The 24,696-nt window shown below is 46.7% G+C and overlaps 1 protein-coding gene across 1 annotated transcript in view; it reads right to left on the bottom strand.

The window, feature by feature from the left end:
• LOC144163193 (vitellogenin-6-like) overlaps positions 1 to 24,696 on the bottom strand; it is a 56,116-nt gene that overhangs the window by 15,704 nt on the left and 15,716 nt on the right. The window contains exons 8-18 of the mRNA XM_077694025.1: positions 22,761 to 22,957; positions 20,651 to 20,819; positions 16,275 to 16,439; positions 14,464 to 14,664; positions 12,937 to 13,154; positions 9,647 to 9,753; positions 8,877 to 9,151; positions 7,482 to 7,602; positions 6,419 to 6,638; positions 2,662 to 2,965; positions 727 to 936 (exon numbers count right to left, since the gene is read on the bottom strand). Of these exons, the coding sequence (XP_077550151.1) occupies positions 727 to 936; positions 2,662 to 2,965; positions 6,419 to 6,638; positions 7,482 to 7,602; positions 8,877 to 9,151; positions 9,647 to 9,753; positions 12,937 to 13,154; positions 14,464 to 14,664; positions 16,275 to 16,439; positions 20,651 to 20,819; positions 22,761 to 22,957 (2,187 nt within the window). The remainder of the gene's footprint in view (positions 1 to 726; positions 937 to 2,661; positions 2,966 to 6,418; positions 6,639 to 7,481; positions 7,603 to 8,876; positions 9,152 to 9,646; positions 9,754 to 12,936; positions 13,155 to 14,463; positions 14,665 to 16,274; positions 16,440 to 20,650; positions 20,820 to 22,760; positions 22,958 to 24,696) is intronic.

The following is a 24,696-nucleotide window of genomic DNA, read 5'->3' as shown; positions in this document are numbered from 1 at the left end:
TCGCTTAAGAAGTGCATTGCACTTAATAAAGCTCAGCGGAATGATGCGGATTCAATTCTGGCCGCGCTCGGCGTTTTTGTAATGGAAGCGAAAAAAAATGGTTGTGGCTTAGCTCACGTAACCCTGGATATGCGAAGCGAAAGCTTGGCTTAGCCTGGTTATGTCTTCATTTCACTTGTTTAACCCGTGACTTATAGCTGTAATTATTATACTATTCGTCCAAAGCCTGCCTATCTATACGATTGTGGCCCCACTCCTGGCGTTTTCGGAGCCGAATGGCTCGCCTAACTCGACCATACAGTTGGTGGTCAACGTTGTTCACTAGTTTGCAGGTGTCATTTTGCGGGGACTCAAGGTTTCTCCCTCCAGGTAGCCAACAATCCTAAACTCAACCAGCTAAAAGTATGCTTTTTGTAGAGTGTATCCTGTCCTGTGGATTGTTTTAATGAAATGTGCATGTGCCTTCAAAAGTAAACGAAACAAGGCTTGGTGTAGATAGTATATTTGCCCTCCTATGCGACTGTCAGCATAAATGATGTATGAGCAATGGGACTTTAGTTTAGAAGTACCTAAACTGTCACTTCAAGGAAACTGGCTAGGCACATAGCGGAGCAAATCTCTGAAATTCCTCAATCCGTGGTTGGTTTACTTTTGAATTGCAGCTGCACGTCAATTTCCTTGTAAACTTGCGTTTCCCTTGTTCGCGAAGTCGACGTCCGAACTCACGGCCTTGGTTGCGTCCTGGGCGGCGGGCAGGAGGTACACCTTGACGTTGCGTGGGTGCCAGTGGGGGTTGAGCATGAAGTAGTAGATGCGTTCCCTCCACGTCATCTCGTGGAAGAACTCGTGCAGGCCGTCCTCCAGACCCTCGTCGATAAAGTGGCCCTTGACGTTCAGGGTCATGCCCAGCAGCTCGCCGAAGTAGCTGCGGTCGAACTGCGCACACAACACGAGATCACATGCGCCGAGTTAGTCTATGGAAGCTGGATTGAACATGGAAAAGATCAAGCAGGTTGCCAGACAATTTTGCCGGTAATTTTGCTGAGAATCGTCAGTTTTTCATGTTGCATCTTTTAAAATAAATAGAGCCTTGTTGATACGTTTAAAAAAACGCGAGTGCGAAACGTACTATCCGGGGAGAAACGTGCTACGGGACTTTTTAGTGTCACAACTGAGACCATAGTAACCGGGAAATCGCATGAACCGGAAACATATCAACGGTGTTCTGCTGCTTAGCTTATCAAGAAGCTGGGAGCAATTTAGAGCTAAATGCTCAATTTTGGTAGACATGCATAAAGACATCGCTATCGAGCATGGTTCTAATATGGTTAAATATCCAATCAATCAATCAATCAATCAATCAATCAATCAATCAATCAATCAATCAATCAATCAATCAATCAATCAATCAATCAATCAATCAATCAATCAATCAATCAATCAATCAATCAATAATTATTAATTTATTTTTATTTAGAAATAATTACTTTTTAATTATTGATTAATTTACTGACTCATTGATTGATTGATTCATTCATTCGTCCATTTGTTTGTTCATTCATTCATTCATTCATTCATTCATTCATTCATGTATTCATTCAGTCAGACAGTCATTGATGAGTGGGTGGATGAAATGAGCGAATGAGTGCGTGATTCATTCATTCCGTCAGTCAGTCAGTCAGTCAGTCATTATGAAGAATAAGAGAATGATATATAACAAACGGATTCATTTTCTGTATGGGTTTATGTAGGCTCTGGAACTCTCTTTATGTTGGAGCACATTTATTTTTATTTTCTTGCGGCCTACATATATGTTTAAATTTTGTGCCGCCACAGGTTTGATTCGAAACAGCTTGCCTATGGTGACGTGGAAGGTCCAATTACGTTTCCGCCGATTGCTTAGGAAAGAAAGTTTGACATCCTCTTGAATGCATACAGCCATACGGCTACAAAGGAAAGCTATACAGCTTCCTCAGAAACGTACTCCACCTTGGGGATGTCCCCTAAATCTGGTCGATTAACACCTGCCGATTACTTAGTTGCTTCATATGCCAATTGACATCACTCCTGTGTGGATAGAAGGGTGCCACTCACACGCGCTAGTTCGTCAGCTAGGTTGGTTTGAGATATCTACTATACTCGGGAACAAGTTAAGAAGGGCAACAGCTCATGTACGGTATCATTCCGCCTAGACGACGGATCCGCATATCAACGGGCGCGCGCGTTTTAAAAGGAGACTACGATGAACGCGTAATGACGTCTGCCTTTTCTCACGCAGCTTGTTTGTCATCGCTGCAATAGTTTAAAAGCATATTAAGTCAAGAAGTCATGAAAACTACTCGTGTCATGTTCAAAGTATTCTCAGTAACGCACTACTTGCGCCGCGCGGAGTAACACCCGGCTGCGGTGATGAGGCACAGCGGCAACTCCTGTTGCCGTTCTTAATTTGTCATCTAGTATAGTCACCGCATTGTTTCTAACTAAAATTTAGGTTTTTTTGCAGACTGAAAATAAGGACCATAGTTTTCGCCATACCATAGAAAATACCAGACATAATCGCACCATGACTTTCACGTGCGTCCCGTTTACACTCCTTAAAGCATTAGAAGCAGGCAACCGCGATTAAATTCCCTCTTCTGTAAAGGCCTGTTTCCGTCTTACCTCCTTCAGTTCTTCGGCGTGGTACAAAGGCTTTTTTGATTGGGCGAAAGCTGTGATTAGGTCGGCGCGGTTCTTGGTAATGTCGTAGGGCATCTTGAAGGTGAATGGGTGGGCGTGGTGGTTTCCTACGTTGTACGGCAGGCCCAGGGGACGGTGCAGTTTCAGCTTTCCTTGGAGGGGCGACAGGGTTGTCTTGAGTTCAAGCGGCCAGGAAACTACAGTCCTCTGCTCTATTCCCGTGCCAAGAGACGACTTGTCGAAGGCCAGTATGGTGCCGATCAACTTGTTAGTGTGAACTTCATACCTGCACGCAAAGAAAGTTACGTCGTTAGATTAGCACAGTTTAGTTACACAGGGCTAGTATTACTGCTTGCATTTCATAGTGGGACCTTTTGTGTTTGCATTTTCCTAGTACCGGGGCTAAGGGGGGAGGGGGCGGGGGGGGGGGGGGCATCGTCTACTCAACAGTTCTTTTGAATCCTCGATAGAAGAGAAGGGAAATAAGCAAGCGGATTACGGAAAAACAGGAAGCGATGTACTGGCAGTCACCCCGCCGAATATTCAGCGTTAGGTTGGGCGAACGTTGGGCTGGCGTTGGGACGGCGAACGTGCGCAGGAAAATGTCGGCGAGCGATGACGTCATCGCGCGCGCCGGCAACGCTCGACCTTGGAGAACACTCGGCCGAGCATTCGTAGCGTGACCTCTCGCATGCTGTTCTCCTCGCCAGTTCACGTGTGTTCGCACATCAAGTTGGAAGCATAGAAAAGGTCGCGCTACAGACGCGAAGCTGGTTGCCGCCGGTTCTAGCCGGCGCTAACGCGGTCCACTTTGGTAGAGATGTCAAAGCCTGAGGACACAACAATACGGGCCTTGCAGTCATTGAGAATTTAAGAGGCAAGTTCTGAAATCCATGTGAGGTGCAACAGCCGGGTCTCCGACGAAGGGAGAGATGGGGCGACAGAAGAGTGTCGCTCCCGAAGAAGAGCGAGCGTGGTGCGAAAGCCGCCACGTCGCTACTGGAGAGCGGATGCGACGACTTCGGTCCAATCCCCAATATCGCGCCGGTGAAGCGGTGGCGAAACGTCAGCGAGTTGCAGTACATCCGGGGTTCCGAGTTCGCGCACATTGTACATACTTTAATGACCGAGTGTTCATTGCCCTTCAGGGGGGAAAAGCGGGAAGGGGGGAAGGGGGGAGGCTAATGATGACACCACGCAGAAAACGTGACCGAGTCTCCAAACGTAACCACGCAGAAATTTTCGTCAAGTCTCGTAGCACAACTACGCATACATTTAGCCGAACCAAGAATAAGCTAGGTGGGGCCTTCAGTTTCGTGGCTTGTGCGGTCTTCGCACCGCTAATGCGAAGCCGCTCCAATTTCTTTTATATTAGAAATCTTGACAAGTCGCTACCTTAGTGCTTGCACTAGTGAAGTAACTGGCTTAAGACTGTTTGTAGTCTTCTATTCGGGAGTTGAGCAAGTGACACTTTCTTTTCTAATGGTCTTTGCACGACGGAAACACTTGTGAGTGGGCTACGGAGCAGAAAAGAACGGAAGCCTATATTCATACACTTGCATGAGTGCGGTTTCTGCTTGAATATCTACGGTACTGGGGCGAAATAGTGCAGGAGAGTAGCATAGTGATGCTCATCTAGTGGTGTTCCTATTACATCTTCGAAGGTTTAGTCATTGGTTCGGATGTCAGAAAAACCAGCAACAAATTGGCATCGGTAGTTTCTTTAGCAACAAGAAGCTGTTTAGCAATCGTACGTTTTCGCGTCCGCAGTTAAAATAACAAAAATTGCTACGCGCACGCAAGCGCGGACCTCGCGGCGACCGCCCGGTAGTTATCAAAACCGACAAGATGCCAGCGCTTGTGTGTGCGAGTCTCGCGGCGATTGCCTAGCGTCCCCTGCGCACGTTCATCAAGCCAAGCATACCCACTTGGGAAGATCGGCCAAGATTGAGAAAAAAAAAAAATCTGCAGCGTTCGCCGTAAGCGTGGCAATACTTGCTCGGAACGAGAAGGACACGTCATAGCGTACGCCGTTTTCAAGGTGATGTCCAATGATTATCACTTCCAAAAAAAAAAAAAATGAAAGAAGCTCCCACTTATAGCAACCGTTATGGAGTAAAGGTCGTTGTGGCAGCGAAGAAGCAAATCGGCTACAATAATGGGCCTGATAAGGTGTCGGCACCCTTCGCCAGACACCCTGTCGGCACCCTTCGGGCCCTTTTCCTCCTACCTCCCCCCCCCCCCCCCCCCTTCAAAGCCTCATCGCATCGCATCGCTACAATAATGGACTTAAACCTTCCTGATGGTCGTGAAGGTTGTATAGAACTTCGCTACTTTCAAGCCTTAGGCGTTAGTTCGAGCGTTATTTATATTTTTCCAAGGAAATGGAATATTGATAGACGGAATTTTGTTGGTTTCCTTATGTCCAGGATGACTTAGAAGTAGCGTAAGATGTAGCACTGCAAGCTTCAGATAAAATCAGCCAGTGTGCTGAGCGCACGCAGAGGCATAAAGCGATAAAAGTCTTAGCTTAGCTTTCATGGCTTAGCTTAGCTTAGCATGGCTTAGAGGTCTGAGCTTGCCAGCCTGCGCCACGTCCCCACGTCGTAGGCTTTACACGAGGAAGAAGCAAGCGACACACTGTTCAAACTGCCTTCATTTGAATATTCTTCCTATCGAGTCTGTAGAGCACGAGCCTTGCACAATGTCGTTGAGAGTGCGAGAAGTATGTCATGTACTACATTGAGTCAGTCGCGAACTGAGCGCGTGTATTTGCGTCCCCACGAACGACTGCCTCATAATCCAAGTTCCTGGGGCGTGAATGTCGACGTCGTGAATTCTCTGTTAATTCGCCATATTTTTGGCGTGTGCAAAACGTAAGTAATCAGTGATGTCCGCACGTACAGTTCTGACGAAACGGTGTGTAATTTGACGCTTAGTGAGCACGCTTGCTCCTGGTCTTACCGGATCACCGCCAAGCTATCTTGTATTGCGCGTGAATGATATAAACAGACTTTATGCGTATTCTCAAAATAAAGAAGGAAATTAGGACTGGTGAAAGAAACCCATTTGTAAAGTTAAACATGGAGTCAACGACACAAGGGCATCAAGTAACGTTGATCCAAAAGTGAGCGCAAGCCGTGTGCTAAGCTGAAGAACATCATACAATCTTGTTTCGTATCTATTTATTCCTTTAAATTGCTTTTAGTAGCATAGTTGAACTGGCTGATTGAAGTTTAGCTTGCACGCTGTTTGTTCCGTCATCACCTTCCCGACCGTAACCACCACCAAACTATCGTCTGCTGCTATGTTACAATCTTTAGGGCGTGATTACAGAAGAAGTCGGCCGCGGCCATACGTTGTATAACGCGGTAAGGAGAGGGCAACGCTACGCCTGATAATGTCAAAGCGAAGTGACGCCGTCAATTCAGTCATTCGTCAAGCTCCAACTCAATCAGCGCAAAACAGGCCTACGTAGTGATGGCTGTTGCCTTTCACTTACTTTTGCAATGCCAGGCAATTATTATGGACCTTAAGGCAAGCTTTAGAACTGGTACTAGTAAACGACATAGCACTTCAATATGATCACAGCACACACATACACATTGTCAGCAGGAAGCCAGCGACAAAAATGAAAGCCAACCATACAAAGCTTCCGGTGAATTCCCGTATTCTCGCAGAATTCACTTAGTCAAGCAAGGGTCCTTGTTGTGGTGCAGAGGAATGTTTGGATTCTTACCGGTAATGGTGCTTGAGGTTCAAGGTGATCTCGGCCATGTTCCCTTGGGTGATTTCAACCCGCTGGCAGTTTGCGTAGATGAACTCTACCTGCTTGATTTCGAAGAAAACCGGAACACCCAACTCTGTCGGTGCCATGAAAGTCATGTCTTGAGTTACGTAGAAGAACTTCTTGTTGACACTGCCACCAAGGAGCTCTTTCACCGTCTTCTCGGGTGCATCTGTGAGCGACAAAACAGCACATGTAAATTTTACAGCGTGGTAATTACAGCGTTGGGCGGCATGCCGAATTTCGCGCCCTGCTCAGTGCGAAAGCACAAAGAAAACGGCGAAAACTGCATGAAAAAACATTCGCGAAAACAGCCTTAAGCTTACCAAGAATGTATGCCGAGAAAGTCGCAATAAATATATGCAAAACCCATCCGACGAGAGAGCAACGTGCAGAAGTTCATCATGAATATCTACGGGGATTTCTTAGATAAAGAAGCTACGAAGAAAGTAAATTCTTTATCATCCTTGCGGCGCAACTGCGTTTATTTTATTGAAACAAACAGCAAAGAATTACTCAGTTCACAGTACTCATGTTTTTCTTCTGCTACAAGTAAGTCGCTTGTAAAGTTCAGCTCTTGTAACAACAGCTTGATGCGGGTGAGTTGATACCTGTGTGATGGATACGATAAATTTACCTATAGTCGTTGGTTTTAACACTTTTAGAGGCTGTTGGGAGAGTAAGGATTCATAGATTTTGATATTTAAACAAAAATGGGTGCTTAATATATCTCATGGAAAATCTGGCAAGCCTGTCCTAAGTCAATATGTGTATATATATATCGAAATTCGGAACTAGTTTCTTGAAGTGGCTTGAAAATAAAGAACCTGGCAGTGACACAAAATTCGTCGTTGTATCCGTTCGGAGATGTTGGAATGCACTGAACTCTGCACAGTTTTCAAAAAGTATTTTACAACTTTTTGAGAATGAAGTTCAAAAATTTTTAAAGTCCTAGGTATGCCTCATCATACGTGGTGTTATCACGCATCGAAGTGTGCTCACGTCATTTTCTTACCGTTCGTATTGATGGCACCTAGCACACTCTCGTCATATTCCCAGCTGTCGACGGCCTTTCCGAACACCGACAGACTCATACGGATGTAGGCAGGGTCGTATTCGCGATCAGCGATAGGCAGCTGTTGAGTTCAGAAAAAAAACACACAGTTTGCAGGTACAGAACAACTAAGTTTGTTTCTACGCGCTGGAATAATTTAGAGGCAAGTCAGTATGCATGGTTCTCAGCAAGCTTCCGTTCCTGCATGGGGTAAACCGGCAGACTAAATCAAACGTAATACACAGCGTTTTAGAGGATTTTCAAGAATGAGATCGCATGTTCACAGTGCTTCGCACTGTGGCAGCTCGTGTTAGCAATAAATCATTATGGTTATTTTTATTCGCCGCAGTTAAGAGGCGGGTGAAGAACATGGGTAGCTTATACTCTTAAGATTGTGCTGCACAATGGCTTTGACACTTGTCGCAATGCTGGAAACATCTATCCAATATTCGAGGAATTCCTAAAGCATCAACAAGTTTCAGTTTTATTGATAGGGAAATGAAAACGAGAATCAGAGGCCCCTGCAACAAATGTTCGTAAAATCGCAGCTATGCTTGAACATGTGAACTTCACAATGGAACCTGACCTGTACAACACATGACCTAAACACTTAAACACTTATACAGCAGCCTTGGTTCACGTCAGTGGCTTGCTCACGTGGTAGTCGGGTCAACGAGCAGTGCACACCCATACCATAGGTGACAAATGACTGAAAATGCATTTCGCAGTAGGCGTGGTTTTCAGCAGAATTGTTAGTAAACAGAATTGATTGTAGGGTTTAACGCGCCGACGCAACGCAGGCGATCAGGCGCGCCGTAGTGGAGGGCTCCGGATTAATTTTGACCGCCTGGGGATCTTTAACGTGCGCCGAAATCTCGTACACACGGGTGTTTCTGCTTTTCGCCTCTATCAGAAAAGCGGCCGCCGCGGCCGGAAATCGAACTCGCGACCTCGTGCTCAGCAGCGCAATGCCTTAGCCACTGAGCCACCGCGGCGGGTGTTAGTACACAGAAGAAACTCATGGAAGTCAAACAGTTAGGTCGGGAAAAAAGTTGGTCTAGTTGGTAGCGACCATAATGGACTTGATTAATAGCGAAACAGAGACATGGAGGACAGAAAGGAACACTAAACTACGCTGGCGCCGTCCAATGGTTCTTTCTCTTGCGCCTGACTCTGTTTCGCTATTAATCATGTGTAATTATGCTAATAAAGGAGTGCCAGATTTCTAGAAAGACAGGACGTAAGGGGGACTGGGAACTGCAAACCTAGCTTCCCGCAATCTTGCACAATATTTCTTAATGAAGATTATTTCTGTGCTACATTGGTATGTGCTTCAAGAGATAACCGGGCACTCACCGCATCCTCGATCTCTTTTCGCTCCTTAGCCAATGCGTCCCGGGGGAAGCGGCGACGGCCGAAGATGTCCCACAGGCTCTTTGTGGATCCCGGCTGAGGGCCGACGAGTCTGTTGATGAGACGGTCCAGTCCCCAGCTTTCAAACGAGAAGGCAAATGTGTCGTGTGACTTTCCGGCCACGTAGTCCTTCATGGCGAGGTAGCCGTTGCGAGGCAGGTAGCTGTCATGTGACCGGATCATCTCCACAAGGGTCAGGCCTCCAAAGTCGTACTTCTCTGGGAGAGGGAAAGGAGAAGAGATAAAAATAGCATCAGGTTCTGGAAGCTGGGCACGTGCTCCTAATTCTGCGACATTAGCTGTCTGCGGGGATCCACAGGTACCGGAACCTTAGGGCGTGGAGAAGAGCGAAAGAGTCTGTAGACCCGAACAAAGGGCACAGACCAAAGTTTGAGCTTGACCGCTTTAGACTGCTGAGTACATGTTTCTGTCTCTCTTTCTGTCTTACGTGCACATCCTGCTCTGCAACGCTTTCAAGACGTGCTTTCAATGAGGATCGACGTCCACATGACATATACAACACACAATAACGGAACGTCAATAAAAAATCACTGAAAGGACCGAAGTTGCCTGGTGCTTCTCGTCAGAGAAAGAGAACTCGTTGTCCATAGTAGCATGCGTTTCCGCAAGTACTACGAATGGATAAATGAATGCATAGGAGCAGCCGTTAGCAATCACTCGGCTATTCAGGAAGGTATTTTAGCTGTTCTTACCATTGTATCCCGAATGGATCTGCATGTGGGAGGAGGAAACGTCGACTGGCTTGTTGAACTTCGGGATGTTCTCCCACAAGGGCAGGACATAGCGGAGGTGCTGAACCCTGCGTAAGCACGAGTACACGCACAGAGTACGTTTATATTTCCCTTAACTGAGTGGCGCTCGCTAAGCCCATTCGGGCTGTCCCTCACTTGGGTATAAGCATGAAAAGGTATTTTTTGGTTGGTGTTGCCTTGCGTTATGGACAAATCCTGCGGTGTGGACACACTGCTGGCGCGTCGTATCCTAATTGAGTGTCAAACATCACGAAACTGTTAAAACGATTGGGTCGGAAGTTACTATAAAGCTGCGCAAATCGAAATGCACTTCTGTAGCGTGAGCTACACTGGTCGAGATTGAACAGTTTCGCGTGGCTCCTGGAGAGCCGTGCTGCGCATGCGCGAGGAGCAGTGACATCAGACGGCGCACAGAACGTTGCTCGCTGCCCGGCGTCTCTCACACACCCCACGCGCCCAGCAGCGTCTTCGCCGACCTCGGTTCCGCACGTGGTGGCCCGGTCTAGTTGATGATCATGCGAGAGGTGGCCGGGTGTGGAACCGATGGCTCGTGAGTCATGGCAACACCGGCGTGCGCCTATGGAACCAGCATAGCTCTGGGACGATTGCTGACGCTGCGCCGGAGCCGCATGATAAATATACATATGTCACATAATGCGTATACCGTGTGTGTGTCATTGAAGCAGCAGTAAGCATGATAATTAAGCTAATCCTAGACAACCAGGAAAGCTAAGAATAACCAGCTGAACCTTAGCTCACGCTACGTATATCCTGGCCTAGCCGAGCTAAGCCACTGCTAATTTTTTTCTTCGTGCTTTAGAGGGTTGAAAGGCAGATACATGGAAGGAGCCTCATCCAGTGCAGCTTTGGTAGCGATTTCCCGTGTGATACAGGTTAATAAGTCGCAGGCTATAGATGTGCCATTTTGATTTGGTTGTTGCGCCCAACTTGGTCTCCCACTCGTTGCCAAATTTAACACAGGGCTAAAAGTCATTATCATGTCCGTGATGGTGAGATTCAAAGCTACGTATGATTTATTTAACTAACGCTAGGCTGACCCAAAGTACCAACATACTTTCCCATCCTTTTAAATCTTCATCTCGGTCTCACATTTCACATACGGCGATTGGGATTTACGGTTGTTATGGCGTACCTTTACAGAGAACATCTGCGCAGGTATGAGTGCCACCAGCGACGGTTGTTTTTCTGACGAGGGAGGGGAAAAGCTAACACTGCTCTTTCCCCGGGATTTGAGAGCGCGTTAAAAGGGACACGAATACAAAATAGAAATTTATTTTTGATAACAGCTAGCCTCAGGTAACTCGCTCAACCGCACCTCAGCTACGAAAGGCGTGTTTTCACGTAAAGAAGATAAGAAACATGAGATAACTTTTAAATTCCGCGCTACATGACGTTCGCACGCACATAAAGGGGGATACTGAAAGCAGTGATCAATCTCTAAGCTTGAAGTGATGCGGCATTCGAGTGATACGGAGTTCAATTGTAGCACTGCAGTGATACGGTCAATACAGCATGTTGTTGGGCTAGTTGGTTCTGCATTCCAAGAGTAGCAAAAATGGCCGCGCATCTGCTCCTTTCGTTGCAAATGTCGACGCAAGATGATAGTAAACTGGCGCCCCTGCCAAGTAAAGGCCTCCCTTCTCTTTTCCGCTCACTTCTCATGCTGTTCCTCTCCCGTCTCGTTCCTCCCGAGATAACACGTTAGAGGTTTGCTCAAGTGAATTTAAATTTACCGCGTTCCACTGCTCCGAGTCGGGTGCCTCGATGCCAGCGCTGCCGTACGGCGAAGACACGCGTGAATCGAGGTACCCTACTACAAAATTTATAGAACCACGTTGCCCTACTGCACGAACGTTCCCAGCGGAACGTGGATCCCATCTAGTGGAATGTTTCATTGCTATTGCCATTAAATTTCTTAAATGCCGCCAGGAGGTACAGCGGGCAACAGCAGGCGAAGGTTTTCTGCCGTCGCTGTAGTATTTAATTTGCTATCGCTAAAACCAAGCATCCGTGAATTTTTAATAAAGAAACACTGCAAATATAAGTTATGTAGGTATGAATTTTCTGCCTTATATTTGGGTAATGTCTTGTTCTTGTTCAACGATGTTGCCTCGTATGAACACTGATACCGGACTTAGACGTTTAGATTTGGCGGTGCGTATATAAGACTATTGCGTAAACTTTATTTCAGTTTGGAAGGGCGGCTGAATCGAGTCACAGACAGACAGACAGACTGACAGACCAAACTTTCTGCGTTTAAGTGGCCCGAGAAAGCCTATCGCATTTAAAAAGTGGGCGTCAAAGACAAGAAAAGTGCAAAGGGAACAGGACCGGCGAAGACGTCTTGCGTCCCTCCTTTCCTCTTAGCACAGGTCTTGTCTTTGACGCGCAGTTTTTTCTACTCTTGTGATACGGTCAAATCGAACTAGATGCACCAGTACAACCGCGCAGTCATGGTTCTTGGAAGCGGTGTTGGTTGGGGGACACAAACGTCTCATAAGTCCTGCTGGCGTCGTAAGAACCCACCGTGATGAGAAAAGTGGTAGTCAACCGCCACAGCTCCATTCGTTTCCTTTAAACGAACGCTGCAACACTTCCGATAAATGCTTCCCTCTTTCCTTCGTATTTGGAAGTATTGTCAAAGCTACAGTTATCAACAGCACTGAGCGGCACTGCATGATTTGCTCGTCGCAGTAGAACTATTCACCTTGTGTTTTCTGCTTTGCTATGCGGCTTTTTTTCCGCAGTGGCTATCGAGACCATTGCTGCAACGGAAAGGAAGTAGCCAATAGCCGTTGCATTGCCGTAATGACGTCATTCGGGCGCTCAAACCACCGAAACTAGGGAAAGAGAGAACAATCTTTTGAGAAGGTTTCCAAGTTATATGAAGGGCATACAGCAGTAACGTTTGGCTTAGGTGCTTTGCGGTCCCCTATTCTAAATGCAGGACGTGTTTGGTCACTACATGAAAGCAATGTAGCAGGACTCTTTAATATCTAGGTCAGTTGTAGGACGTTGACGTTAACATTGGTGTCATCGTTTATGTTAAAAGAATGTGTTTTCAGTGGAATCAAACTTGTGTTTTGTCTTCATGGTTTCTTAAGAACCTCTGGCCGTCATGACCCAATAGTAGAGTGGCTGTGAATCGTCGTTCTAAGGACGGGCGTAGTCTGCGGCAGCTCTAAACCCGTGCTTGAAGTTCCACTCACATTTCGCGGTGGCAGGGATACTGGGACTGGGCCAGAGAGTGGAAAGCGCTGGCGACGAAGTGGGTGACCTGGTCACTCGGCTCGGTGATCATCTCCAGAGCGATGTGGCGCAGGAGGTACAAGTTCGGGTTGGTCACCACGACCACGAGGAAGGCGGCGATGCGGATCTCGGACGGCTCAGTTTCGTTGAAAAAGACGGGCAGGGCGATGGAGCGGGCCTGCGGAATGCCGAGCCAAAAGCAGATTCCTCATGAAAGCTAGTTTTAGCATGCAAACTGGAGGAAGGGGTAAAAATGTGGAGCTTCAATTTTACACTCATGTACCGAAATAATCGTTTACTGCACTCTGTAATAACAGTCAGAATGGCATAATAAGCTTGCTGAGCCGTGTAAATGCCGGCTTATATTTGTCATGGCTAGGTCTCGATGAAAGTACACTGTTAACCCTTCCAGTTCATATTTTCACGCAAATAGATTGTTTCCTGGTTATGTAGGTTTTAGAGTCGGGATTTAGATGCCACCCAAAAGCATTATTTTCTTTTTTTTTGTAGATTCTAATGTTCGCCAACTACCTCCTGTGTGGTGACCTTCGTGATCTTGAGTGTTGGTGAGCTCTCTGTTCTTTCTCTCTTTCTCTCTGCCGCTCTCCGTATATATGTAAATAAGTGTATAGCGAATCCCAATGGGAAATCAGGGGCTTGTTGAAGGAAGACAGAAATAAGGCCTAGCAGTAAAAAAATGCAAAGGAAGTCGCAGGAAAAAAAACGAGCCATCACCAATAAGGCGAAACCTGACGAGATGTGAAGAATACAGTGTATAAGTGTAAGATGCGGTTTCCATGATGCGGTATTCGATGTATGATGCTGTTTCAAATCTATAAATTGTATAATGCGGTTTCGATGCTGAGCGTTCGGCGTCGTCGAACTTGGCGCCTTGGCGTTTTTTTCCTACGGAGATGAAACCATTGGGATTAAATACGAGACATTTACAGCTTTGCTGTTAACGTCCTTTCTGTAAACGTCTCGTGTCTTTGAAGCATCACGTGTTCTAGCGTGAGCGGTTAGAAAACGAGCGTCCCGGTGTGGTCATTTAGTACGCGTTTTTGCCCACGGAGATGAAACACTCTAGCACGTTGCGTTGGAAAACGAGTGTCTCGGTGTCTTATTACCATGACTACATGAGACGACACGAGACGCCGACAGCCAAAGCCCCCGAGATGCTTCGCCCCTAAAAGGTGGTAAATCATTGATTCTTCTCGAAAGAGACAGTTTTGGGATGTTTTTATACATATATGTCTAGAGGGAGCAGGAGAGGGACAAGAGGAGAAGTGATGTGAGGGAACTTTATCGCGCGCAACGAGGTTGTAGGTATTTTGGAGTGCCATGTTGCCCATGCAATCCCATTATAACATTTTTTGAGCTTAGGAGACCACGAACTAACATCTTCTGCGCAAAATCCATGAGTTTGGTGCTGTTTAGGTTAAGTATTTCAAGTCACCCCCCATAGTCCTAAGCCCATGGGTGCTTACGAGTTCCTTGTGACGCTTGGCGGCCTGCTTGAGGGCCCAGAGCGCGGCCATTCTCTTGTGCTCGCTGGCGTGCCACGTGGGGCAGATGAAGCGCTCCAGGTAGTGCAGGGCCTTGCGCGTGGCCAAGTTGCCGGCCATTTGCAGGAAGACAGTGCTCCTGCGCTCGGGCTCGCACTGCACGTCGGCCGGAGTCACGCTGTACTGTAGTGTGTGGCAAAGTGAGCAAGAGGAGTATAAAGAAATTATTCCGCCATCTCCAGGGCAGCTTAACTACACAGCGAACAATTTGACAAAAGGGCCACTGCGGAAGGTTTTCTACTGCCCTTGCCGTCAACAGGGATGCTCTCAAGGCTGCCGATATGAAGGCTTGAAATTTTATCAATTTGTTAAATGTATAAGTATAAAGAAAAGAGTATAAGTATAATGTATAGGTATAAAGTTAAGTATAAAGAGTATAAGTATAAGTATGTTAAGTATAAAGAAAAGAAATCACCAGCAAGATTCGAACCTCTGTCTGGGAGATCAACGGAGTTAGGGTCAGTCGTGTTACCCACCGTCAGTTAGTACCAGAGAGTTAAACGGCTTACTCGCACGGCTGTGACGGTGGGGAGAGAAATCACGCGACCTGCTCGTCAAAGAACACGTGATAGGGTTCCCGTTGCACCTGCTGGCGCCTAGTTTAACTCTGCGCGTTCCGTAGCTCGTTCTGCTTATTCGATTTGCTCCTTCTTCGTCGTTTAGCAACAAAGCTGGAACGGCAGCGAAGGAGAAGCAAATCGCCTGCAATTGCGGACTTACACTGTCGCGATGGTGAAGCTCCCACTAATGCGTCAGACTTGAAGTTAGCTTCACTATTTTCTTACGCGTTAGTGTGAGCTTCCTTCATTTGTTTAAGCAGGCGCTGGATTGCGGAAGCCGCATCCTTATAGTTCGCAAGCACTCCGCTGGACGTGGAGCAGAACCTTTACAGCAGTAATTGGCTGCTACATTGGGAGATGTTATCTGCACGTCGTGTTGGTCTACTACCGTCATCATCGTCGTTTACGTCCACCGTGGAGGCGACAATGCCAGTAACCTATGATCATCATTACATTTTCGTAACAGTAATTCGTTTTATTTACTACGGCAGGTTACAATAAATTTAGTTACAATGAACATTATTTATACATTCTATTGCAACCTACGATAAATACAACAACGTAGCACAAAGGCTGAACTATTGCTTTACAATCGCGCTGTCATGACGTAAGCTTTTTAACACGAAAGTGTTTTATTCCCGGGTACACCAAGATTTTGCTGACGTCATATTCGTCCCGCAAGTGACGCCAGTGCAGCGAAGCGAGCAGCCTGCAAAGGGTGCACCCCTGCACACAGGATCTTCTTGCGGGAAAGCAACCTTTAGTACTAAAGTGTACGTTATGCTTAGGATTGTTCGCTTTCGGGTTTTATATTTTAACACGAAAGTGTTTTATGCCGCGATACCCCCTAGATATCATTGACGTCATATCCGTAATGGAAATGACGCCAGTACACCTTTACCGAAGTGACCCGCCAGCAGGACGTCGCTCTCCAAGCACACCCACAGGACAGCCGCCGACCCGCAAACAATGCTCATCTGTAGATTTCGCTGTACATTTCACTTTCGTTTTTTACTGACTCCTTAGACAGAGGAATCAACCACAGTTTTTGTATTGGTTGTTGCTCACACCGTAATCTAACGATGGCCGCATTTGTTTACAACGCCTCAGCGGCGCTACAAGCTGCCGTTATCGCAGATGTACTGAGGGGCTGCTGCCGCAAACATTACTCACGTTGAACAAGTGCGACACCAATTCGGGAGCGCAGGTACCAGTGTCCTCGTCGTGATCGTTGCGTGAGCGGTGGCAGTCCTCCCCACTGGCGACGGCGCTGGCGGCCAACTTGCACGACGTCCAGATTTCCCGGTGACCCTTCACGGCATCTGACTTACACGAGTCCTGCAGGATACCACGGAGCAGAAACATAGTACGGTTATTTTCATTCCCGCTGGTTACAAACTTGGGAATAGCTGTTCAAGGAAACCTCCAACTGTCTTCACCGCATCTATCGGCGTCCTGGCCATTCTTCCTGTCCGACCTGCTCTTCCTGCCCATCCATCTCTCAATCTTATTGGGAATGCACCCCACCATCTCTTGCCCCATCAGCCGTCTCCGTAACTTCCTGGGAGCTCTGGCTGTCTCCACCGACGGCAGTGAACATCCAGGCTGCCCAGTAAGCTCTCTATAACCATGTGCACCAAATCCGCACGAAGATTATCCAGCATTACGTGGACCCGGTGAATTGAAGACTGTAATCAGGACCTGCACCTAGGTTCTGGAGGAAATAGTGTTTGTTCTCTCTCTTTAGCAGTCTTACCTTACACGATGTTCCTGTTTACTCCAACAGCACTTTAACAGCGGACCTGTTTAATCTTGAGTCCCATCCGTGCCTGGCGTCGCACAAAACTCCGCGCAGCATAGTGGAGAGGAGAAAATGCTAGGCCTAGAAGTGTGAGGAGACGTGGCGAAGAGGCAAGGATCCGATGAGCAGGTGTGGGGATTACGGGTCGCGGCGCATATGTTCGGCGGAGATGCGCGCGTCGGGGATTGGATACACCCAGTGATGACGTAAGCTGTGACGTTCAGGCGTTCTTCTAGTTGAGAGAGATGGCGTACACTCGGCGGTGCGATCTACCGATAAGATGGGCAGACCTCACAAAAGCCAAATAAAAGCTAGTGAAGGTTATCAGTCAGATCCGCTTTTTCCTCAGTCTTCGCATATCAATTGTGGAGGTGGCCGAATTTTTTAAAACATAATAGTGTTTTTGGGCTGCCTAACGTGAGACTATTGATCTTTTGTCTGTCTGTCTGTCTGTCTGTCTGTCTGTCTGTCTGTCTGTCTGTCTGTCTGTCTGTCTGTCTGTCTCTCTGTCTGTCTGTCTGTCTGTCTCACTTGATTTAACCACCCGGCCGGATGCGGGCGAAACAAGACTTGAACACGAATCATACTTAGTCAAGATCACCCCAAGCTGGTAAAGCTGATAGCATAGCTCATACATTTCAGCCAATGGTTATCACGCATACTTGAGACAAAATATAGGTGGGAAGCCGAGAGTAGCAGTATTTGAATAATTGAGGTTTAATTTCTTTTTACTATAGTAAATAACAAAGACAAAAAGCGTTACAAGCGGCGATGAAGAGAGGCGGGATAAAAGCAAACATTGTTTTAAAATAAAACGGCTCTGGGTCGAGCCTGCTTCGACCACAACAAAAACAAAAGGTCCCAAGAAAAGGTGCACTAGGACTGCACGCGAAGGCTAGCATTTAATTGAGAATCCCCCCGATGCATTCATCATTGGAAGGGCAAGAGGGATTGAAAAGATTGAGTCGTGGGAGAAGGAAGCAAATTGGCCGCATATCTGCGCCTTTCGTTGCAAATGTTGACGCAAGGCGATAGTCTTCTGGCGTGCCTGGCAAGTGAATGCATCCCTTCTCTTTACAACTCACCTCTCATGATGTTCCTCTCCCGTCTCCTTCCTTCCAAGATAATACGCTAGAAGTTTGCTCAAGTCAATTTAAATTTACCGCGTTCCGCTGTCGTACGGCGGATACGCGCGTGAATCGAGGCGCCCTACTTCAACGTTTATAGAGCCACGTTCCGTACTCCATGATGAGCGTTCCAAGGGGAACACGGAACCTATCTAGTGAAACCTTTCATTGCTGTTGCCGTTTGATTTTTCTAATTCCGCCCGGTAGCGCGGGCAACAGCCGGCGATGGTTTTCTGCAGTTGATGTAGTATTTTATTTGGTACCGCAAGAAGCAAGCCCCCGTAATTTTAAAATAAAGGAACACGGCAAATATTACTCATATATTGATTTTCTGCCTTATGTTTGCGTAATGTCTTGTTCTTGTTCAGTAATGTTGACAAGTATGAACATTAAAACGGGAAATAGACGTTCAGATTTGGCTGTGGATATATGACTATTTCGCAGCATGTGCTCAGTTTGGCCGTCTGGCTGAATCGAGTTACAGACAGACAGACAGACAGACAGACAGACAGACAGACAGACAGACAGACAGACAGACAGACAGACAGACAGACAGACAGACAGACAGACAGACAGACAGACAGACAGACAGACAGACAGACAGACAGACAGACAGACAGACAGACAGACAGACAGACAGACAGACAGACAGACAGACAGACAGACAGACAGACAGACAGACAGACAGACAGACAGACAGACAGACAGACAGACAGACAGACAGACAGACAGACAGACAGACAGACAGACAGACAGACAGACAGACAGACAGACAGACAGACAGACAGACAGACAGACAGACAGACAGACCAAAAGTTTCCCGTTCAAGTAGCCCAAGAAAGACTATCGTCTTTAAAAAGGCTGTTACATGGAAGGGGTGGAAGAAGACTATGCTATTTTGACCCCATTCGTAGCGGAGCAAACAGATACGCGGCCATTTTTTCCCCTGGAAACTACTGTGGTTTGCGTCACCCTTATGTTATGCCTCCTGCATCTTTATATGGTACGCTGCATGGTCGTTATTACTACCGTTATACCATACCTACCAGGTTTACCGAATAGCCCGGGAGACTCCCGAATTTTGGTGGTTTTGTACGATTTTGCGACCGAAACAAAAATTTCCCGAATACGCACCCGTGTTTGTCCAAACCTTCCTCCCAGGCTGCCCACATTGAGCCCGAGCTACCTGACTATCCAATCATTCACCACTTGACATCGTTATAAGAAAATACCTTAAAAGGCATAGGGAGCATGTGGTCAAGTTGAACTGGTTTGTACCGCCGGAACGCTGAATGAAAGATGCAGTTCAGCATAGAAAAAAAATTGCTCCCATTTCAGAGCATCCATGTCTGACACAACCCTCAGTCTCGCTCTTTTGTGGAAGTGTCACAGGAGCGAACATTTTTACGTTCGACAGTATTACAAGGACTTCGTTAAAGGGGCGGCGTCAGCCACGTCGAGGATTTAGCAACTGACCAGTGGTGTAGCTTCTTAGTAGTTTGGATGAAAAAGTTCAGTTCCCTGCTGTGTTCTGAATAAATTAAATATGCGTGGAAATCGTTCCAAAATTTTATATACCTGCCCCTGTTCCCTGATTAGAGGTCATCCCGGCGTATCTGGCAGGTATGTTTACACCGCTTGAAATTACGCAAAATAAATCGAGACCCTCCTGCCACATTCTGGGTAGCAATTCTGGATCTCCCACGGCTGAGAAGCCGTGGGAGATCCAGCGCCAATTTGTAAAGAAATCAGCTACTCGTTCCGCTAGAAAAGCGTGTACTAATGAATACCGGTGTCTCTTTCTTCCTTGACCACAAATTTTAAACATTTTTTCCAAGCACTGGAAAAGCATAAATGTGATCGAAAGTCTCCAGATTTCTCGAGATATTTAGGTCTGTTTACGCGGTTTGAGGCGAAAGCCTGACGTACTATTAGGACATGTACCTTTCAAATACAAGCCCAGCCAGCAACAGAGCAGGTTCGCTATTTTACCTTTCCTACTGCATCCTAATACATTTTAATCTACTTTAATATTTCTTCATTCATCCTCATTCATTTTAGTATCGCCTTACTCGGAATTACCATCAAGCACTTATCACTTATTATTCTACAATACTTAATCTTAACCCACTGATCTTCCACCTTAATCCACCTTACAAGTCATTACTATACATTTCTAATCAATCAATATACCTTAATAATGTCAAATCATCTCCCATTCATGGCTGGCCTGGAGGAAAGTGCCGGCTGGCATGCTTTGGTTCGCTTCTGGGCTTCCCTGGGGTCTTGTACCGTTCGTGTCGACGCCGGGGTCATTCAAGGTAACCATCCAACCAGCGATATAAGGCTTTCGCTGTAATATTGCGGCGTACAATTATCCCTTCGACTAGAGAGCGTGAATTATAAGGCTGCCTCATAATTACGGGCCTAAGTTGCCCTGGATTTTCAGCGATATTCTTTGCGGCGTGTATTTGGCGGTAACAAGCGCGCCTTTAGCAAGGGCGAATGATGGCGGGAATAGGTCGAACTGTAGAGTGTAGGCCTGAATGACGTTGGCATGAATGGAAAGTTTAGGCAAACTGCACTCTCTATATTTTAGTATTAGACAAAGTATAACTTACGGCGATCTCTTCGATCATTGCGGGGCTGACTTCCTTAAGGTTCAGGTGGAGCTTGACATAGAAGCGGTCGGCGTCCAATGCGCTCAATTCTTTGTTCTTGATAAGATCGATACCGAAGGCAACGTGGGCGTTTTGACCAGTAGCAGCAAGCAGGTCCAGGAACAGATGGCTGCAAACGTGAGAGAGAGAAAGAGAAATGCAGAGAAAGAAAGGCATTTACAAATTAAGCCCTTGCGTAATGCATTTAAGTCTCACACACAGTGAGTAAGCACTGTGAGCGCGAATTAACATGTGTATAAATTTATTGCCGGGATCTTCACTTAAACTCAGATTTTTCCTCTAAAGCAAATACGCTACACCCAGCGTCATAATCAAGACAGCTTCTGAGGCTTTTTCTCTCCCGGCTAACAGTTATCCGCGTTGTTAGCAGGGAACAGAGCTGTTTCCATTTAGAACGAATTGGGATTCCGAAATTTTGCGTCATTCAATGAATCATTTACAGTATTTGCACTCATTCACTACCTTGCTCGCTCTCACTCACTCACTCACTCACTCACTCACTCACTCACTCACTCACTCACTCACTCACTCACTCACTCACTCACTCACTCACTCACTCACTCACTCACTCACTCACTCACTCACTCACTCACTCACTCACTCACTCACTCACTCACTCACTCACTCACTCACTCACTCACTCACTCACTCACTCACTCACTCACTCACTCACTCACTCACTCACTCACTCACTCACTCACTCACTCACTCACTCACTCACTCACTCACTCACTCACTCACTCACTCACTCACTCACTCACTCACTCACTCACTCACTCACTCACTCACTCACTCACTCACTCACTCACTCACTCACTCACTCACTCACTCACTCACTCACTCACTCACTCACTCACTCACTCACTCACTCACTCACTCACTCACTCACTCACTCACTCACTCACTCACTCACTCACTCACTCACTCACTCACTCACTCACTCACTCACTCACTCACTCACTCACTCACTCACTCACTCACTCACTCACTCACTCACTCACTCACTCACTCACTCACTCACTCACTCACTCACTCACTCACTCACTCACTCACTCACTCACTCACTCACTCACTCACTCACTCACTCACTCACTCACTCACTCACTCACTCACTCACTCACTCACTCACTCACTCACTCACTCACTCACTCACTCACTCACTCACTCACTCACTCACTCACTCACTCACTCACTCACTCACTCACTCACTCACTCACTCACTCACTCACTCACTCACTCACTCACTCACTCACTCACTCACTCACTCACTCACTCACTCACTCACTCACTCACTCACTCACTCACTCACTCACTCACTCACTCACTCACTCACTCACTCACTCACTCACTCACTCACTCACTCACTCACTCACTCACTCACTCACTCACTCACTCACTCACTCACTCACTCACTCACTCACTCACTCACTCACTCACTCACTCACTCACTCACTCACTCACTCACTCACTCACTCACTCACTCACTCACTCACTCACTCACTCACTCACTCACTCACTCACTCACTCACTCACTCACTCACTCACTCACTCACTCACTCACTCACTCACTCACTCACTCACTCACTCACTCACTCACTCACTCACTCACTCACTCACTCACTCACTCACTCACTCACTCACTCACTCACTCACTCACTCACTCACTCACTCACTCACTCACTCACTCACTCACTCACTCACTCACTCACTCACTCACTCACTCACTCACTCACTCACTCACTCACTCACTCACTCACTCACTCACTCACTCACTCACTCACTCACTCACTCACTCACTCACTCACTCACTCACTCACTCACTCACTCACTCACTCACTCAAGCTTTAACCCTGAAGTAATCCCCGCAAATGTAATGACGCACTTGACAAGACGGGACTTCTGCTAGTATTCGAAGCCTGTTATAAATCCTAAGCGTCTTCGGTTTGTTTCATGCGGTGGGCACTTAAGTGAGACATCAAGTTTAGGGCTACCACTTTTCAGTCGTCACAATTGTGCGCGTGATGAATCCTTTGTTGATGTGCCAACTAACCGCAAGCTGTCCTTAACATCATCTGGTGCGTTGACCACGTGGTTTCTGTAGATGTCGTTGATGTCATCGTAGTTGAGGCTCAAGAACGACCGGTACAGCACCAGGAACTGCAGGCTTCCGCTCTTTTTTTGGTCGATCTCCTTGGTGTCTTCGGTCGTGTACTCGAGGCGAGCAAGCTCCTCCAGGCTTTGAACGAGCTGCAAAGGACAGATGGCGGTTGGATAGCTTCGCTGGGTCTCTGCTTTCATTGGGAGAAATTACGGTGGTTCCAATCTATAGTGCGGTGGGGACCGGTAATTTATGTTACCGGCAATTTATGTTACTCTGTGGCGGGCAGTCCCGTTCGTCACAATTAAATTCCCTGCACCGAAGTTTTATCCTGTATTTTAAGTGCTTACAAAGTAGTGCATCGCCCAAAGCCCATTCTACATGTTGAAAATTTACCTCCGAATTCGCTGCTGAGGTGCTATTCGTGTGGCAAAACCATCAAGCTTCGTTGCTGGGGCAAATGGCCAAATGCCAAGTGGCATTGACAGGGGAAGTTCGGCAATTCCAAACATTAGCCAGTTGCACTAGCAATGAAACTAGAATGTTTCGACGCACGAGCGGTGGCGCAGCAGCGAACTAGGAGATAAATTAGGAGGTCTCCATCATTTAGGATGGAGACATTTGGGAGGTTTCCATCACGACTGTAGGTTACGCAATTACGTTCTCCTAACATGTTATCTCAGCTAAGACAGCTTCAGTTTTGTTTTCCCCACTTTATTTGTCGAATTACGGAAACACATTACGTTTTCTGAAATACGGAAAAAGCTTATGTTCTTTCACGTGGGCATTGTCCGTAAAAATACGGAATTCTTTTGCAGTGTAGAACGGGCGTTAGGCCAAAATAAATCATGTTTCGGGCTGTTAAAGGGGCTACAAAAACAACGTATATGCTTGGTTCATCCAAAAGACTACATTGATCCAATAACAATGAAGTACTTTTAACGCAAATAGCCAAAAAATTAAGCTTACGCCAGCCCCTTCCTCTGGCGGTCCTCATGTCGTCACAGGGACCTGCATGATTGCCGGCACTGACCAACGCCATCCCCCAAAACCATGACTGTACAGTTGCCGTGGTGGTTTCAATTCAGCTTTATCGTATTTATTGAACCTTAACGCGCTGGTACGGCACTCATAACTCCCGCTTTTATTTTACAGATTTTATTAGGGGCTCGGACTGTCGGTTTCTCCGGTTGTCGTCGTATCATGTAGTCACGGTAGTAAAACAGCGGTACACTCGTTTTCTAACCCCTCGCGCTAGAACGCCTCGAGCGTTTAAGACACGAGAATTTACAAGAAAGCTGTATACCTCTACCACCACACAGTTTCACCTTCGTGGACAAAAACGCCACGGCACCGATGCCTAAAACCATAAGCGCTTAGCATCGAAACGCATTATGGATGATAAGGCATTGTACTATATATTGTATATGTATGCGCTTATGTATTTAGTTCAAAAAAATCGTCTTCTGTCTCTCATTGTCAATTAGTAGCGATTTTGCTGTGGGAACACCAGAACACTGCATACTTCTCCTCTCCCAAGGTTTTGCGTTAGCGGAGATGGCCCGTGATTTTATTATACCCCTGCTGACGTCATGTAGCGCCGCATGGAATGTATTTTCATCCTATGTTTCTGGACTAAAAACGCTTTCGCGGCTCGAATTGGGGTTGTGAAAGCTACAAAACGGCAATAGTTTCAAATTCAACAAGGTTGTGTTTTCTCTTCATCGTTCCTATAAGCTGCCGCTCAGTTTGTAATGAAGTTCGCTGATTCCCCTAATTTTCAACGGTTTTGGAAACAGCATGCAGTTCAGTAGCGAACAGAAAGAAACTACACTTGAATTTTACGGATTAAAGAAAATGCCCTGCAGTCACCTTTTAAATGAAGGGT

Source organism: Haemaphysalis longicornis, unplaced genomic scaffold (assembly GCF_048455015.1).
Source record: "Haemaphysalis longicornis isolate Haplotype H1 unplaced genomic scaffold, Haemaphysalis longicornis Haplotype H1 scaffold_12, whole genome shotgun sequence".
Lineage (NCBI taxonomy): Eukaryota > Metazoa > Arthropoda > Arachnida > Ixodida > Ixodidae > Haemaphysalis > Haemaphysalis longicornis.
The sequence above is the reverse complement of the archived record's forward strand: the minus strand, read 5'-3'. Positions and strand labels throughout refer to the sequence as shown.